The sequence below is a fragment of the Chroicocephalus ridibundus genome, chromosome 5 (genome assembly GCF_963924245.1).
Source record: "Chroicocephalus ridibundus chromosome 5, bChrRid1.1, whole genome shotgun sequence".
NCBI classification, from domain to species: domain Eukaryota; kingdom Metazoa; phylum Chordata; class Aves; order Charadriiformes; family Laridae; genus Chroicocephalus; species Chroicocephalus ridibundus.
In genome coordinates this window covers 28,598,788-28,614,769 of record NC_086288.1, presented here as the reverse complement: position 1 = coordinate 28,614,769, position 15,982 = coordinate 28,598,788, and the positions used below count along the sequence as shown (strand labels likewise).

The window sequence follows — 15,982 nt, the reverse complement described above, 5'->3', positions numbered from 1 at the left end:
ATCCCTGGCTCCTTGAACAGTTTCTCTGTATTTCTCGCAGGATACTAGTCCTTGCTTCCACCCTCCGTAGGCTTCCTTTTTCTGTTTGGGATTGTCCAGGAGCTCCCTGTTCATCCATGCAGGACTCCTCGTGGTTTTGCCTGGCTTCCTCTTCGTTGGGATGGATCACACCTGAGCTTGGAGGATGTGATCATTGAATACTAACCAGCTTTCTTTGGCCCCTCTTCCCTCCTGGGCGTTATCCCATGGTACTCTACCAAGCAGATCCCTGAGGAGGCCAAAGCCTGTTCTCCTGAAGTCCAGGGTAGTGAGCTTACTGTGCGCCCTCCTCACCACCCTAAGGATCTTTATCTCCACCATCTCATGGTCACTGCAGCCAAAGCTGCCCTTGAGCTTCACATTCCCTTCCTTGTTGGTGAGAACAAGGTCCAGCATGGCACCTCTCCTCATTGGCTCTTCTGTCACTCAGAGAAGCAAATAAATATTTGAATTGTAAGGAAATCCAGAGAGTAAAAAATGAAATCAGTTTCTTTGCATAAGTTTCAAAAGAAAAAAAACTGAAATTTTATACTGAAGTAGGAAGAGTTGGGATCATAATAACTGAATGACAATGCTGAATGAACTTGCTATCAGAATACATGAAGGTGAGCATTGGTTAAAGGCCTTGAATTTTTTTGTTCTCTCACTTTCATATAATTATGCATTAAAGAAGCTTCCTTAGGGAGTTTGTGTTCTTACAGTAACCTGGTCTTCTGACTGATTTTATAATTCATAATTAAACTTTTTCATATTCCATTTTTTACTTTTCATCAACTTCTCATTTCAGCATTCTGCTGGATTTATATGCTGTATTTTTCCTCTCAGACTTTCTACCAAATGCAACTATTGATTCAATTATTTAGTGTTGTGGTTTCTTGGTACAGATTTCTTAGGCTTAAAAAAAAAGAAACTAAGGTCCTTATTACTGAAATTGATAGGTTCGTGTTAGCTTGAGTGACTCAGAGTATCTAGAGAGATTCAGGAAGTCTTTATGACAGACTTTGGTTGAATAATACTCCTATGGTTCTGGGAGACTTGGTATCTTAAAGGATGTTTTTATTATAGTCATCAAACAGGATTCCAGTTATGGTGTATATTGAAAAAGAAGAATGAAAATAAACTGCAGCCTTTTCTATGAATACTTGTAAGAAATAGCTATATCACTTATGTGGTCATATTATGTATGTGCCTTTACCTGATCCCCAGAGATACTTCCTTTGAAACTGTTTTTAATATTTCAATCTTCTAAGCTACGTCAGCAGCTGTTATTTTAAAATGTTTTTTTCTTTTCCTCTAAGTATGAAATCTCTCTGTATTCTATCACTGGCTAAAATTGTTAGAAATGCCTAAATTATTTTTAAGCTTAGCCCATTCTCTTTGGCAGAAGTAATCTAGATGTTGAATTGCATATAAAGTAGTGTCTGATATGTAAGAACTACTGAAGAAGTTAATCTTTATGTAAATGTAACCTTGTTAGTACTGCTAACGCCAGTGAGAAATATGTTAATTTACTGGCTGTGTATGCTGTGTTTCAGTGGCACATGTTTTCAGGGCTTTGTTAGCAGTTATTAAACAATGTAGGTTATCTCATTCACAAAAGTAGCAAAATATGTGCTTGGTCTGTTCCTTTTCCAAGGATATTTTTGGTGATGGTCAGCACTTGGGGCTTCTCTGTTTTTTACAGCTGTGTCGTGCTGCTCTGAAAAGGGGGTGAGGGAATGGAGATAGTGACTACATCTGGGGAGGTGGTACTGAGAAAGGACAAGCTGCTGCTGGTGAACTCTGGGGCAGGTAGAAGTACTTGCAGAAGGACCAAGATTGAAGGGTGGAACAGAGAGCAGCTGACTGTGCTTCAGTGAGCATGGGAAGAATCGCTTGCAAACTCACTAGCTTAATTCTGAGCGGCTTCTGGAAAGAAGAATGTGCCTGCAAGGACACAGGGAGAAAGTAGTGCTTTTACTTCTTTAAATCTCTATTCGGATAAAACGTGGGCTTTCTCAAACTCCTCACTGGCTCAGGGTTCCCTTGCGGTGTGCTTAACTTTAAATAGGCTTCTGCTTCTGTTGGCTTCAGCATGAACTTCAGGTGTGTTGTGTTGGTGGGATTTCTTGGGAAGATTTCATGCACCTATAGAGACCTGTGTAAAGTGTATCAAAATATGTAAATGCAGCATACTTAGAGTCTGTGAGTGTTCTGGAACAGGAATGGCAGTAGAATAAAAGTCTCTAAACTGAATTCCTTTTCTGGGGGGAGGTCATCTTTATGTTGGTATGGAGTTGCATAGTGCAGAGTGGTCCTATTGCCAGTTCTGTTTCACTGTTATTTCTGCTATTATTTTCACATAAGTACTGTAACAGGCCCTCCTGTATGTGAGATAAAAACCATTAACATAGACTTCTTTTTTTTACAAATAGCTAAACTAGACTTTCCTACTTTGTTTTAAAGTAGCAGAACAAAGCTACTCAATATGATTTAGTTAACAAGATAGCTTGTTAAATCATTGCTTGGGCCTCCAGATTTTAGGTCCCTGGAATAAGAGGAAAAAATTTGAGGTGGAAAGCTTGAAGCAAATTGCACTGATGACTCTGCATAAGAAGTGTATTGTGCCTGACTTGGAAATCACAGAAATGGATAGGCTGGTCATTGGAAGGTGGGCCTGTTAAAGCATGAGAACTTTAACTCTAGTTTAATCAGACAGTCTAACTTCTGTCGCAGCCTTTTGTAAAAACTGAGCTAGTCTGATGTGGTTAAGCCATGCAGCTGTTTATGGCCTTGAAAATTTTGCTGCTAATACCTGAAGTTGTGTGCTCTTCTCATTTCAAGAACTTGCTCTATCTCAGATTGTGAAACATTGTTTTATCCCATGTAAATTTGGTTGTGTGAGTGCAAAGAAAGAGCTATATGTTCTTAAGGTACTCCTCCCCTGGATTCCTGCCCGAATGAAAGGGAGAAGGAAGGGTTCCTGCCTCAGCTCATTAAAAAGCAGAGGAACTTTGTGGGCAAGATAACCCTGAGTGCTTGCTGAAAAGAGGCTGTGCGGTGTTATTTGGCTTTGATGCACACGACAGTCTGAAATGGATTCTGTCTGAAATTGCTCCTTGGGCATTTCAGGAAAGACGATAAGAGGCAGGTGTTGTTGGGGTGTTCTTTGGGTTTTTTGTTCATTTTCTTTTGAACAGAGAGGGCTAGATAGGTCGCAAATGTTCAAAATGTCCCTGCTGTTTAAACAGAAATTAAAAATGTTACTTCAGATTTAGTTTGCTAGAAGCCCACCTACATTTTTTATTTTCTATATAGTGGAGTTTCTGCTATACAGTTGCTTCAGTGAATACCAGTGGTTTTGAGCCTCTTTCTGCATGGCACAGTTTTGGCGCATACACTCATCTGAGCTGGTTCCTGTGTTACTGCTTATTTTTGCCCTACTCTAGATTGAGCTCTGTTAAGCTTTAACCGCAGCTGGCAACTAAGCACCGCGCAGCCGCTCACTCCCCATGGTGGGTTGAGGGAGAGAATCAGAAGGGTAAAAGTGAGAAAACTCATGGGTTGAGATAAAGACAGTAAAGCAAAAGCCGTGAACACAAGCAAAGCACAATAAGGAATTCATCTACTGCTTCCCATCGCCAGGCAGGTGTTCAGCCATCTCCAGGAAAGCAGCGCTCCATCATGTGTAATGGTTACTTGGGAAGACAAATGTCATCACTCCAAAGGTCCCCTCCTTCCTCTTCCTTCCCCCAGCTTTATATGCTGAGGATGATATGACATGGTATGGAATATCCCTTTGGTCAGTTGGGGTCAGCTGTCCTGGCTGTGTCCCTTCCCAACTTCTTGTACACCCCCAGCATACTCACTGGTGGGGCGGTGTGAGGAGCAGAAGAGGCATTGACAGTGTGCAAGCCCTGCTCAGCAACAGCTAACACACCCCTGTGTTACCAACACTGTTTCCAGCACAAATCCAAAACATAGCCCCATAATACCTATGATGAAGAATAATTCTATCCCAGCCAAAACCAGCACAAACTCTATTAAGGTAGTACCAATGATGATACCATATCGAAGAAGACCTACTTGGAATAAGAGAGAATAGTATGGTTTCCTAACTGAATTTTAATATTATTCCTCTGAATGTTTTTGAACTATCGTGTGGATATTCATGTTAGTAGAGATTGTTTTAGATAGGTATCTGGGAGGTTTTGCATATCCTTTCTCAATTCAAACTGTAAGTCTAGTACTTGGGTTAGACCTTTATTCTAGAACAAGTCTTAAAGATTTTTTTTTTCTATGAGGAGTCTTTTTAATGCTTATTGCTTTGGTTATTGAGGACTAAGTCAAGTATTCATAATTATTAAATAACAAATACAGAGAATGTAATGTGACAATACAGAAACAGTGAATTATGGAAAGAAATAGGTCACAAGTTACTAAATATAATGGGGTTTATGTATCATAATCAATATTGGAAGGGCCAGTATTAATTATGGGAAAAATAAACAATAATATTTCATTACTGGTAGCTCCCTACCTGCACAAACTTATCTTCAAATTCTGGGTCATTCCTGTAGGACTCAGCTGAAAATTATATCCTGCCTCTGTACTCAACATTTTCTGATCACTTCACACTTTCTTATTCGCTTCTAACAGCCTCGGGAATTAAACTTTGCGTTTCATCATTAGACCCCTCTGTCCTTTTCTCCTCAGCATGTCAGTCACAGAGGTTCTTTTTAAGTTTATATGCTAAGTGTGTCTGCAGATACTCCCTCTTAGTGGTCCCAGAATTGCCATGACCAGAGAGAGTTCAGCTATGGGAAGGCAAACTTTAACACAGGGCTGCTGACATCTGAGCAGAGTAAACCAACTCCTCCTGAGCACTTCTCTGCTGTGGCTGAACTCCTTTTGGTTCCCAGTGCAGCACAGGCTGGACCAGCGTCATAGTACTTGTTGTAAAATACCTTTATTGTTCAAATCTCAGTAGTCATGCTTCTCTTCTCACACTAAGCAAAGAAACACTTAATTATGGCTACCTTGAGAGTCGTTAGAAATAGATCTTGGCCTTCTGTCCAGAAAGAGGCAGTCAAAAAAAAATCTCATGGCAGTCACTGAGGATTTCCCTTGTCTAAAGACTATGTATTTAGTAGGAAGGTTGTCAAACTGGTTGCTGTCAGTTCCTTATTCTGTCAGCAATATTATGCCTTGGCTGATGGAATTGAAGCTGTTTCCTACATAGCAAAGTACATAATTTTAATGTAAAGGTTTTGGGTAATAGAGACGTACTGTAGTCTTTAAACTCATCCTGAATTACTGCTGCAGTAAGACCTTGGATTTATTGGCACCTCACATCTGTCATAACAGTTCCTGGTTATTACACTGCATTGTTATAGCTAAATCGAGAGTTGATAAACACAAATCTTCCTGTCCTTACCCTTCATCCAGAAGTTTTTAGTCATGGCTGAATTTCGTAAGTTATAATACCTGTTTCTCTTCAATTGTATCACGTTATTGTGATCCTTCTATATTAGAACATCTCTTCTGTAGCGTTCAAAAACTGTGCAGCTCTTACTCTTAGTAAGTTGGTAATAATACTGTTTTAAATAATTTGATTCACCATCACTTTGAGGATAAAGTTAAAAATACATACACAACAAATGCACTTTTTTTTCTTTGAAACAGGCTTTTAAATTTTCTTCTGTCGAGAAGCTGGACAAGGTTCTGACTTTTCTGTTGAAAAGCAAAATATCTACTTATGAATTCAGCCCATTCCAAAGTGAAGAAGAGCACCATCAACCACCTAGTGAGTCACTTCTTGTGTGCATTGTTTTTTATTACTGATGCTATGGTTATTACTTATAAATGTTAATAAGACAATCTTTAAATATTTAAAGCCACTAGTGAAATGCAGGTATCCACAATAAAGATAACATAACCAGGAAAAATGTGGAAAAGAATTCTATAAATCACTACTTCGTGACTCAGTACTGCGTATTTCTACTTGTCTGGGTGTTCAGTCGGCTTTACAGCTGAGCAAATTTATACTTACGGTGAAAACAGGCAATAAAAGACATTTTTATGTCTGTACATTATATAATTTTTTACTAATTGCTCTTCTGCAGTACAGTTTAAACTTCAGTTTCTCAAAGTTTGGTGACAAAAAAGAAAATTGGAAAGATTTCCCTAGCTGAAGAGAGTGGATGGCTTTTGAAGTTAGTACAGCAATAAACTTCTCCATTTGTTTTAGTACCTATGCATTTAGTAGTTTCCATTACTTCTGGCCAAAAGGTAGTTATGTTATTTTTAATTAAAAAAAAAAAAAAATTAACCCAAGTGAGTTAAAATAGGATTTGTCTATAAAGTAGACACACTATTTGCACAGTTCTGTAGTGTATCAACGAAATCTACTATTTTGTACAAAATGGGGGATCCTGGTTGAATTCATTAACCACTAATTAAGGATTCAGACTGGTTTGCAATAAACCAAGAGTGTGATTATTTAGTTAGTGTTTTGAAAGCATTATTATGATATTTCAGATGTGTGTTAGACCTCAGCTTTTCTAAGAAACTTTTGGGGAAAAACAAAAGCCAAGAAAATATGTTTCCCTTCTGAAATACTTAAGAAAGAAGTGTTTGAGTTATTGGCTGAGTTCTGTTTTATGTACTTGGTCTATGGTTTTCAGAAAATAAGCTCACTACATCCAAGTAAAATATAACACTTACTTCTCATAACCAAATATAGCAAGTTTTGAAGGTAACTCTACTGTGATCGTGATTATGCTTCCTTTCCTTTTCTGTAAGGTTTCTTTGATGGAATTCACCCCTCTGTACTAGATAAACATGATTCTACTTGTATTCTAAAAACGAGCTTAAATGTGAGTCTAGGTTAGTGGAAGGAAACAAGTAGGGTGTTAAGTGAGGCAACTGTCCTTGACATTTTCCTGTGCTAGATTGCAGGATGAGGGTGTGTGGGACACATTAGACAGGTGTTCCTAATATGAAGTGTTAGTTCTGATGAGCAAAAGATTTTGTGTTTCTCTGGTAACCAGTTAGATATGGGTACGTTTTTGAATATTGAGAATAATGCTTACCAACCTGCAGTCCCTCCCCAAAAGGCCTGTGTGGTTCAAGGGCGAGTTGTGAACTTCAGCCAAGTAGTGACCTTAAAATTAACTGGTTTGATGTACAGTGCAACAGGAGAGTACAAAGTTAGATGCCTAGATTCTTCATGAAAGCAAGCTGTGGAGACTTCCAGCAGAGCTGGAAGGACTCAGAATGCGGGAGACCTAGGCTCTGATCCCATTTTTGTTTGAAAGGTATGTAAACCCATGTCTCTGACTCCTTGTAAGAGCATCCCAAACAGACATTAGATATATCAGGTCTAATAGATGAGACAAGCATCTCCTTGTTCAGCCATTTTTTCCAAGTACCATTTTTTCTTCCAAAGAGAAATTGCCAAAGAATGAAAACTAATGAAATACTTTTGGGAAGGTTATGAAGCTATGGGACTAAAAGCTCTATAGCACTGAGATGAATTTTCCCTGTCTTTGAGCAGGCAGATGAATCAGCCCTACGTTCATAATTTCTGTATGTGCTGCTTTTTCCTAGTCATCAAAACAGGCTAACTTATGCCAAAAATCCAGTTTTCTGTTTCCAGGGGGAACACACACATTTTGCAGTGAGACATACTTGGTTGAAATAGAGGCAGTCAATAAGTCAGAATACAGTTAAACTTTTAACTTCTCAGTGACAACTGGTATGTGATTCTGTAGGATTCCTGCCCACTTCCAGACTTCGCTTCTAAAGGCTTCAAAGTCTATTGAACTCAATAAAGAGAGCCTCTGGTTAGACTTGATATAAAATGCTTAGTTCGTAAAGCTTTGAATATGTAATTTTCCTCCAAAAGCTGGAGTGAGCGTTTTTTTCTGCATCTAGCATCTAATGGACTGTACTGTATCTTCTGGCTTTCCAGTCTGGGTGTAATAGCTCTAACTTAATACCTCTACCCAAAGGTAGATGCACTCCTTGGAACCTACATGCTTCCAAAGTAAAGATGCACTCCTTTCAACCTAAACAGTAAAAGAAGTTTAAAAGTTTGACTTTGGCATGACTACAAGAGGTCAGTCTTGCAGCATTAGGCATAGATAAAAGAAACTTTTCTCTGTATGGTTTTACCTTGGTTTTAACTTTATAGCTAGCACATCAGGGTACAGCTGATAAATTGTGGTACTTGAGACTTCTCTATGAACTCAAAGTGAAGAAATAACAAAGAACTTGTGATTAATTTTATTGGATAACTAATGAATTGCATGGTTTGAGTTCTCACAAAGTATACAGCTGTGTGATTAAAAACTTAGGAGCGTAAAACTAAATATAAAATCTAATAGGAAAAATGCATATGACCCAATTAAAGAAAAATGCAATGTGATGCTTGCCTGTATTAACAATGGTTTAGATCAGGACATCACCAGATGCATCTTTACTTACGTAATTTTTCAAGAGCTGTTCCCCTCCCCAGAGTGGCTGTTCAACAACTTTTTAGTATGATGAATGCAGTACTTGTGAGAGGTTGGTGTCTAGGTTGGCAAAGTCAAGATGGATGGCAAAGGTGCAAAAGGTCAACTCTGATACCATCTTATTTTCAATACATCTATTACAAATGTCTGAATAATACTGTCAGCTAGCACTTCTTTGTTATGTTCACTCTTCAGTGCATAATTTCAGATTCACTAATTCATGGCAATCTTATAACTGTCTTTATTTTGTACACAGAATCTCCGTCAGAAATGCAATTTCATAATTTTAGGTGATAAGAACAAAAGTATGTACATTATATTGCTATAGCTCTCACTGTGTATTTCCTATCATGTACATACATGATCATGTTTGTAGTATTTTTTTCATAGAATCATAGAATCGTCATGGTTGAAAAGGACCTTTGAGGTCATCAAGTGCAACCATACACACACAAAAAAACCCCCTACAATCTCTGTCACTAGAGCATGCCCTGAAGTGCCACATCTAGACGTCTCTTAAACACCTCCAGGGATGGTGACTCAACCACCTCCCTGGGCAGGCTGTTCCAGTGCCTGACCACTCTTTCAGTAAAGTAATTCTTCCTAATATCTAATCTAAACCTCCCCTGCCACAACTTCAGAGCATTTCCTCTGGTCCTGTCCTTAGTCACCTGGGAGAAGAGGCCAACACCCACCTCCCTCCAACCTCCTTTCAGGTAGCTGTAGAGGGCAATGAGGTCTCCCCTCAGCCCCCTCTTCTCCAAGCTAAACATGCCCAGCTCCCTCAGCCTCTCCTCACATGACCTGGTCTCCAGACCCCTCACCAGCCTGGTAGCTCTCCTCTGGACACGCTCCAGCACTTCATTGTCCCTCTTGTACAGAGGGGCCCAGGACTGAACACAGGACTCGAGGTGAGGCCTCACCAGTGCCGAGTACAGAGGCACAGTCACTTCCCTGCTCCTGCTGGCCACGTTATTCCTGATACAAGCCAGAATGCCGTTGGCCGCCTTGGCCACCTGGGCACACTGCTGGCTCACGTTGAGCTGGCCGTCCACCAGCACCCCCAGGTCCTTCTCTGCCGGGCAGCTTTCCAGCCACTCTCCCACAAGCCTGTGGCGTTGCTTGGGGTTGTTGTGACCGAAATGCAGGACCTGGCACTTGGCCTTATTAAACCTCATACAGTTGGCCTTGGCCCATCGATCCAGCCTGTCCAGGTCCCTCTGTAGAACCTTCCTACCCTCAAGCAGATCAACTCTCCCACCTAGCTTGGTGTCATCTGCAAACTTACTGAGGGTGCGCTCAATCCCCTCATCCAGATCAGTGATAAAGATATTAAACAAAACCGGCCCCAAAACTGAGCCCTGAGGGACACCACTGGTGACCGGCTGCCAAGAGGATTTCACCCCATTAATCACAACTCTCTGGGCACGGCCATCCAGCCAGTTTTTAACCCAGCGAAGAGTACACTTGTCTATGCCATGATTCGCCAGCTTCTCCAGGAGAATGCTGTGGGGGACGGTGTCAGAGGCCTCACCAAAGTCCAGATAGACAACGTCCACAGCCTTGCCCGCATCCAGAAGGTGGGTCACATGGTCATAGAAAGAGATCAGGTTGGTTAAGCAAGACCTCCCTTTCCTAAACTCATGCTGGCTGGCCCTGATTCCATGGCTGCCCTGCACTTGCCGTGAGAGCTCACTCAAGATGATCCTCTCCATGATCTTTCCTGGTGTCGAGGTCAGGCTGACAGGCCTGTAGTTCCCCGGATCCTCCTTCCGACCCTTCTTGTAGATGGGCGTCACATTAGCCACCCTCCAGTCATCTGGTACCTCCCCTGTTGACCAAGACTGTTGATAAATGATGGAGAGAGCCAGATCCCTGGGTACTCTTGGGTGAATCCCATGTTGCCCCATAGACTTATCTGTGTCTAGGTGCAGAAGCAGATCATTGACTACTTCCTCCTGGATTACGGGTGGGTTGTTCTGCTCTCCATCCTTATCTTCCAGCTCAGGAGACTGAACACCCTGGGGATAGCAGGTCTGACTATTGAAGACGGAGGCAAAGAAGGCATTAAGTATCTCAGCCTTCTCCTCATCCTTGGTTGCAACTTTCCCCCCCGCATCCAGTAAGGGATGGAGATTCTCCCTGGCTCTCCTTTTGTTGATGTATTTATAAAAGCTTTTTTTGTTGTCCTTGGTGTTAGTGGCCAAGTTCAGCTCTAGCTGGGCTTTTGCCTTCCTAATTTTCTCTCTGTATAACCTAATGAGATCTCTGTACTCCTCCTGAGTTGCCTGTCCCTTCTTCCAAAGGTGGCCAGCAGCCACCCTCCTTTTGTTCCTAAGTCCCATCAGAAGTTCCTTATTCATCCAGACTGGCCATTTTCCCCGCCCTTTAGACTTGTGACGCTTGGGGACAGCCTGCTCCTGGGCCTTTAAGATTTCCTTCTTGAAGAGCATCCAGCCCTCCTGGTCCCCTTTGCCCTTCAGGACTGTCTCCCAAGGGACTCTCTCAACCAGTGTTCTGAACAGGCCAAAGTCCGCCCTCCGGAAGTTCAAGGTGGAGGTTTTGCTAACCCCCTTCCTTACATCACTAAGAATTGAAAACTTGACCATTTTATGATCACTAAACCCAAGACGACCTCCAACCACCACTTCTCCCACTAGTCCTTCTCTGTTTGTGAACAGTAGGTCTAGCAAGGCACTTCCCCTGGTAGGCTCACCTACCAGTTGTGCCAGGAAGTTATCTTCCATGCAGACCCTGAGGCTGTTTACTTGTCTTTCAGTTTCCATTTATTCAAATTAAGTTGGAGACTTTGAACACCTTGATCACAGGCCTTCTGTGTAGTTCCTTGTTTAATATGATCTTTTCTGATTGACTGGTCTGTTAAACCCAGTCTATTGTATCAATATAGCCATGTCTCATGAATGTGTGTGATTGCCTGTCTCTACACTAACATAGGTATATGTAAGCATGCCTATAAATAAGATGTGCCTAGGGTAGAGTCATCCATTGTTATTTCCCTGGGGTAGACTCAACTATAATATTTTCAGTATTCCTATTTCTTTTAAATACTAATAAAAAAAAGCAAGATGTTCTGAAAAACTTACTGTGTTACCATAATGTCTAACAGAACAACTTTACCTGCTTAGGATAGGTATATCACTGGATGTAATGATTTCTGATAAGGGAGATTTTGCTATGGCTAACAAATATGTATTCTGGAAATTTGAATCACGTGCTGTCTAAGCAAGGTGAATTGTTTGAGTAGCACATCAGACTTCATGAAGTTCCTTGCAATTTGAAAACTAGGGCTATAGCCCAGCAAGCACTTTAACATGTGTGAAATATTCTTTCTGTATGGGATCTCACTTGTTGGACTACATGCAGGAAGGAAATTGCATCTCTGCCTAAATGGAGACAACTCTGATGCTATGTCTTTATTTGTTTTTTGACCTCACCTTAAGTTGCTCAGTAGTATTCAAAAGAAATTGATTTATAAAAGGCAGCAACCAGAAATGGTAAAAATAGAAATTTGTGCTGATTTTTTTACAAGCCATGGTTTCCAGTGATAGCCATTGGAATGTATTTTGCCATGCATAGGATGACTTTCAGTTGCTTGCTTTTGATGAAGTATCCTATTGTAATAGTTGTTGTAGTAACCAAAAAGTAAAGCAGGAGTCTCTACCAGAAAAATGGTGTTTTGGAACTGATGTATATGTGAAAGCATGTTGGAGATAAAGTGCACACTTCAGACCTGACCTGTGCCTTTTTTTTTTTTGTTGTTTTAATTGCCTTTTATTGTTTTTGTACGATGCATTTTATGTAGTTCTAAAGAAGATAAAAGTATCTGAACTTTGTCAAAATATATTTAGGATTATGTGTTGATATTACCTGCTAGCAGTACAGAAGAATTAAGATAAAGACTTTTATTCAGCTTATTAGGGGGAAAAATGTTTTAGTAATGAATGATATTTAAAGAGATTATTCTACAGTCTCTGAAGGGGAATACTGGAAGCCCAATAAGCTAAGAAAGGTAAACACAAACTGAATAGAAGGCACTGGAAAAACATGGTGTTTAACAACAGTATTAACTGAAAGATGAGCCAAAGCATGTCTGGGATTTTTAGTGGTGGTGTCCTCCATCCCGGCTGGAAAAGCATGTAACTAATGTTGGAGGTACTGTCCTGAATATCATACATTCTGTACCAAACTGATTTCAGGGTACCTTGTATGTGTATTATTCCTAACAAATCCAAATTCATATTTCAAAACTTTTCTTGAGCTTGGGAAGCTCTGATTCTGCTCTTGATTCCTCAGGTTTGGGAATTCTTGGTGCATTGATTCCTGTCCAAGGATGGCAGTTTACTTAAGGAAAACCTGTTTCTTTCTCCACTATTAATGAGTTTTCCTTTTTTTACAAGTTATCTGTTACTATTGCTCTGATTAAACTCAAACATCAAGGCTTACAAAAGTCCCAAACTTACTCTTTTTGTAGAAAATACTGCTTTTTGTCACATAACACTGCTAGCAACACAAGTCCTATCCTGATTTCTCTGATTCTTTCTTTCAAGCTGAAACGTCTATCCCAAAAGAAGAATTAGAGTCTGGGTTTTCAGCTGCTAGCAAAACAATGAAAGAAAAGATAGACTGGGTGAGAAGAAACAGATGGGGCTTTAAGTATTTCTTTGGTTTAATTGATACTGAGACTGTAGAAGTAATTTTAAGTGTCTATTTAAATTGCTTAAAAAAAAAAAGTAATGTCCTGTATCAATAATTTGGGAAATAAAAGAAGGATGTCTTAAAAGATCTGCAGAATTATCACTGTAGGCTGTTCTGTTTGCTTACTACAATTTTATGAAAATTCCCACAGGCTAAGGCAGTGCTACAGTACAGTCATATTAGTTTTTATACTGTTTTATAGCTGAGGTGTTCCAGAATGCTCTGCAGAGAAGAGTAGAAAAGGGATTATGACAGGACAAAACATATGAAACAGAAATTCCATCTTAACCTTGGGTATGTCAACTAAAACTTTTTAATTAAAAGCAAGCACTGGCCTCAAAGTTAGTTGAAAGGTGAAGAAGCCACCTTAATGCACTTAAAAATATGCCATTTGGGCACTTTCTCTTCAACCTTTCCTTCCTGCTTATGATCACCAACTACCTAGTTCTTAGTGTAGTTGCCAAACAGCAGCAGCTTTTCTCAGTTAACATTCTTCATTAAAGGACTGCTACTGAGCAAAAGCTGTTCGCTTCTAGTTACACTAATAACTACTACTTCTGTTCAGTTCTGTATATTTAGCTGAAATGTACCAGTTGTTCCAGTTTCACAGCTGATAAAAGTTCCAGCAATTTTCTGCAATTCAGTGTGACAAACCTGGAAGTTCAAGAATGGTATTTTCTGCCTGAAGCATGCGTGCTTTCAAATAATTACAGCATCTTGCTACTGTGTATAATACAAAACTTCAGTTAAAGCAGTTAAACACAGTGTGGTGGAAATTTCTTTACAGCAGAACATCTAATTTCTCTTAAGAGCACACCGAATTTTGTGAATTGACAATTAAGTGAACAATTATAGTTTAAAAAAACATGACACAAGTAGATCTTGCAGTTGGTTATTCTTTCTTGGTTATTTTGACAATGGTATCCTTAGTTGTGGTTGACTTTTTCTGTAGAACCCATAGAAAAGAGATAGCTTCTTCACCTTTGTTAGGTGACTTGGGAGGGATTTAAGCAGTTAGTAGTGCCACTTTTCAGGATGAGGGCAAAAAGAAAGACAGTAGGCTTCAATCGTGTCTTTTGAGGTCATTAACCTTACTATATTTTTTAATTAATTAAGTAGGTGTTTAGGGGAGGAATTTCTGAGAGGTCAAGTCCAACGATATCTTTTTTCCTCCCACTGCATAGGCTACAAAGCCACAGAGAAGGGAGGCAGGGCAGAGAATGATTACTGGTTCCAGTTGCATACAGAAAGGGGTGTTGGAAGTATTACTGCGGTACACTGCTGAGGGAACAGCAGCCATCACAACTGTTGGTGTAGTATTTACCAAGAGAGAGATCATACTAGAGTGGCCTTAAGCAGTTCAATAGTTCACAGTTTTCTATCAGCAAGACTTGGAAAGTTTGGCCCGTGAAGGTTGCATCCTACTTTGTGTAAGTGCAGGGGCCTGTCAGTTCTGTTGCCTGAAAAGGCTTTGCAAATCAAACGGTTAAAATTGTGTGTCTTAAATTGGCAGAGCTCAGTATGGTCATCTGATGGTCCTCACAATACCTTTTTGCCTCGTGTTGCAACTTGATGGCACCAGGCTTCTGTTTCATGGGCAGAAGAAATTAAATCTGTCCATTTGAACTACTCGATAAAGTCTTTGCATGCGTCTGCTCTGATGGGCAACTGATCCTGCACAACACTGAAACAAGATGTGGAGGTCCTCCCTTTCTGAGAGTAAGGCTGGTGGTGCTGTAGTGGATGGAGGTGACATGAGGTTAGTGCCTGTGGGTTTGAGGACTTGCTTATTTTCTGTATTTTATCAATACACCACCGTATATTGATACCTGGAAAAGATGTATTTACAAGGCATTTAGTGGGTGGAGGGGTGAGGTGACAAGTCAGGGGCCTCCTAATCCCAGCTGGTGATCTACATGGCTAAAGGAAAAGTAGTGCACATCTGTTTGACTTGAACCTGAACATACTCTTATGGTCCAGAAGTGTTAGGATAATTAAATGAAACGGATTCTCAAAGCCCAGGACCGATAGATGCAGCTGCATACCTGCTTTCCCCAGAAGCTTCTGGTACTTGTGTGGCTCCCTCTCTCCACACCACATGGTATATATGAACCATCTGTGGGAGCAGCAGGTACAGTTTGATGTCTGAAACTGTTCATGGCTGACTGTAATGCAGAAAGAGCAGTTGTCATGGCTGTGAGCTTTTTCCTCCTACATTGTTCGTTGCTGAATCATTAACTCTGCAGCAGCAACTGGATCACTCTCATGCCTAGCATTAATTCCTCGAGGGGAAGGGAAAAGAAGTCTGAACAGAGCTTTCTCCGCTTCTAATCCCAACCTTGTTGGTACCCAGTCTAGGCTGGAGATGGAATATTATCGTGCCCAAAAGAAAGCAGCTGAAGTAAAAGTAAGGTACTGGGAATAGTATGATGTTGTAGTTCAATTATGTTTGGATTCCTTAAAGGATGAGTCTCCCCAGGCAGTTTTTTGAGCTAGAAGCCTATTATTTCTTGTCAACAGAGAAGAGTTTTCGGTTGTTCTTTTGGGAGTAGGGACACCTGGCTGAGGAGAGCACAGTGGTGAGTTTTATTAGCCGGGATCACCAGCTTAGGGTGGTAAGACTTGTGTGACAGTAGTCAGCTATTGTGAGACAGCTCTTTCCTCTGAATGCATCTGTACAGTAGGAAGCCCCAGAAGCCATGTTTGTGCTCATCTGATGTGCATTTTTT

General features: G+C 40.5%; 1 protein-coding gene across 6 annotated transcripts in view; it reads left to right on the top strand.

The window, feature by feature from the left end:
- BANK1 (B cell scaffold protein with ankyrin repeats 1) overlaps positions 1-15,982 on the top strand; it is a 160,790-nt gene that overhangs the window by 49,498 nt on the left and 95,310 nt on the right. For all 6 annotated transcript variants that reach the window (XM_063336899.1, XM_063336897.1, XM_063336896.1 and 3 more), the window contains one exon: positions 5,704-5,824. In XM_063336899.1, the coding sequence (XP_063192969.1) occupies positions 5,704-5,824 (121 nt within the window). The remainder of the gene's footprint in view (positions 1-5,703; positions 5,825-15,982) is intronic.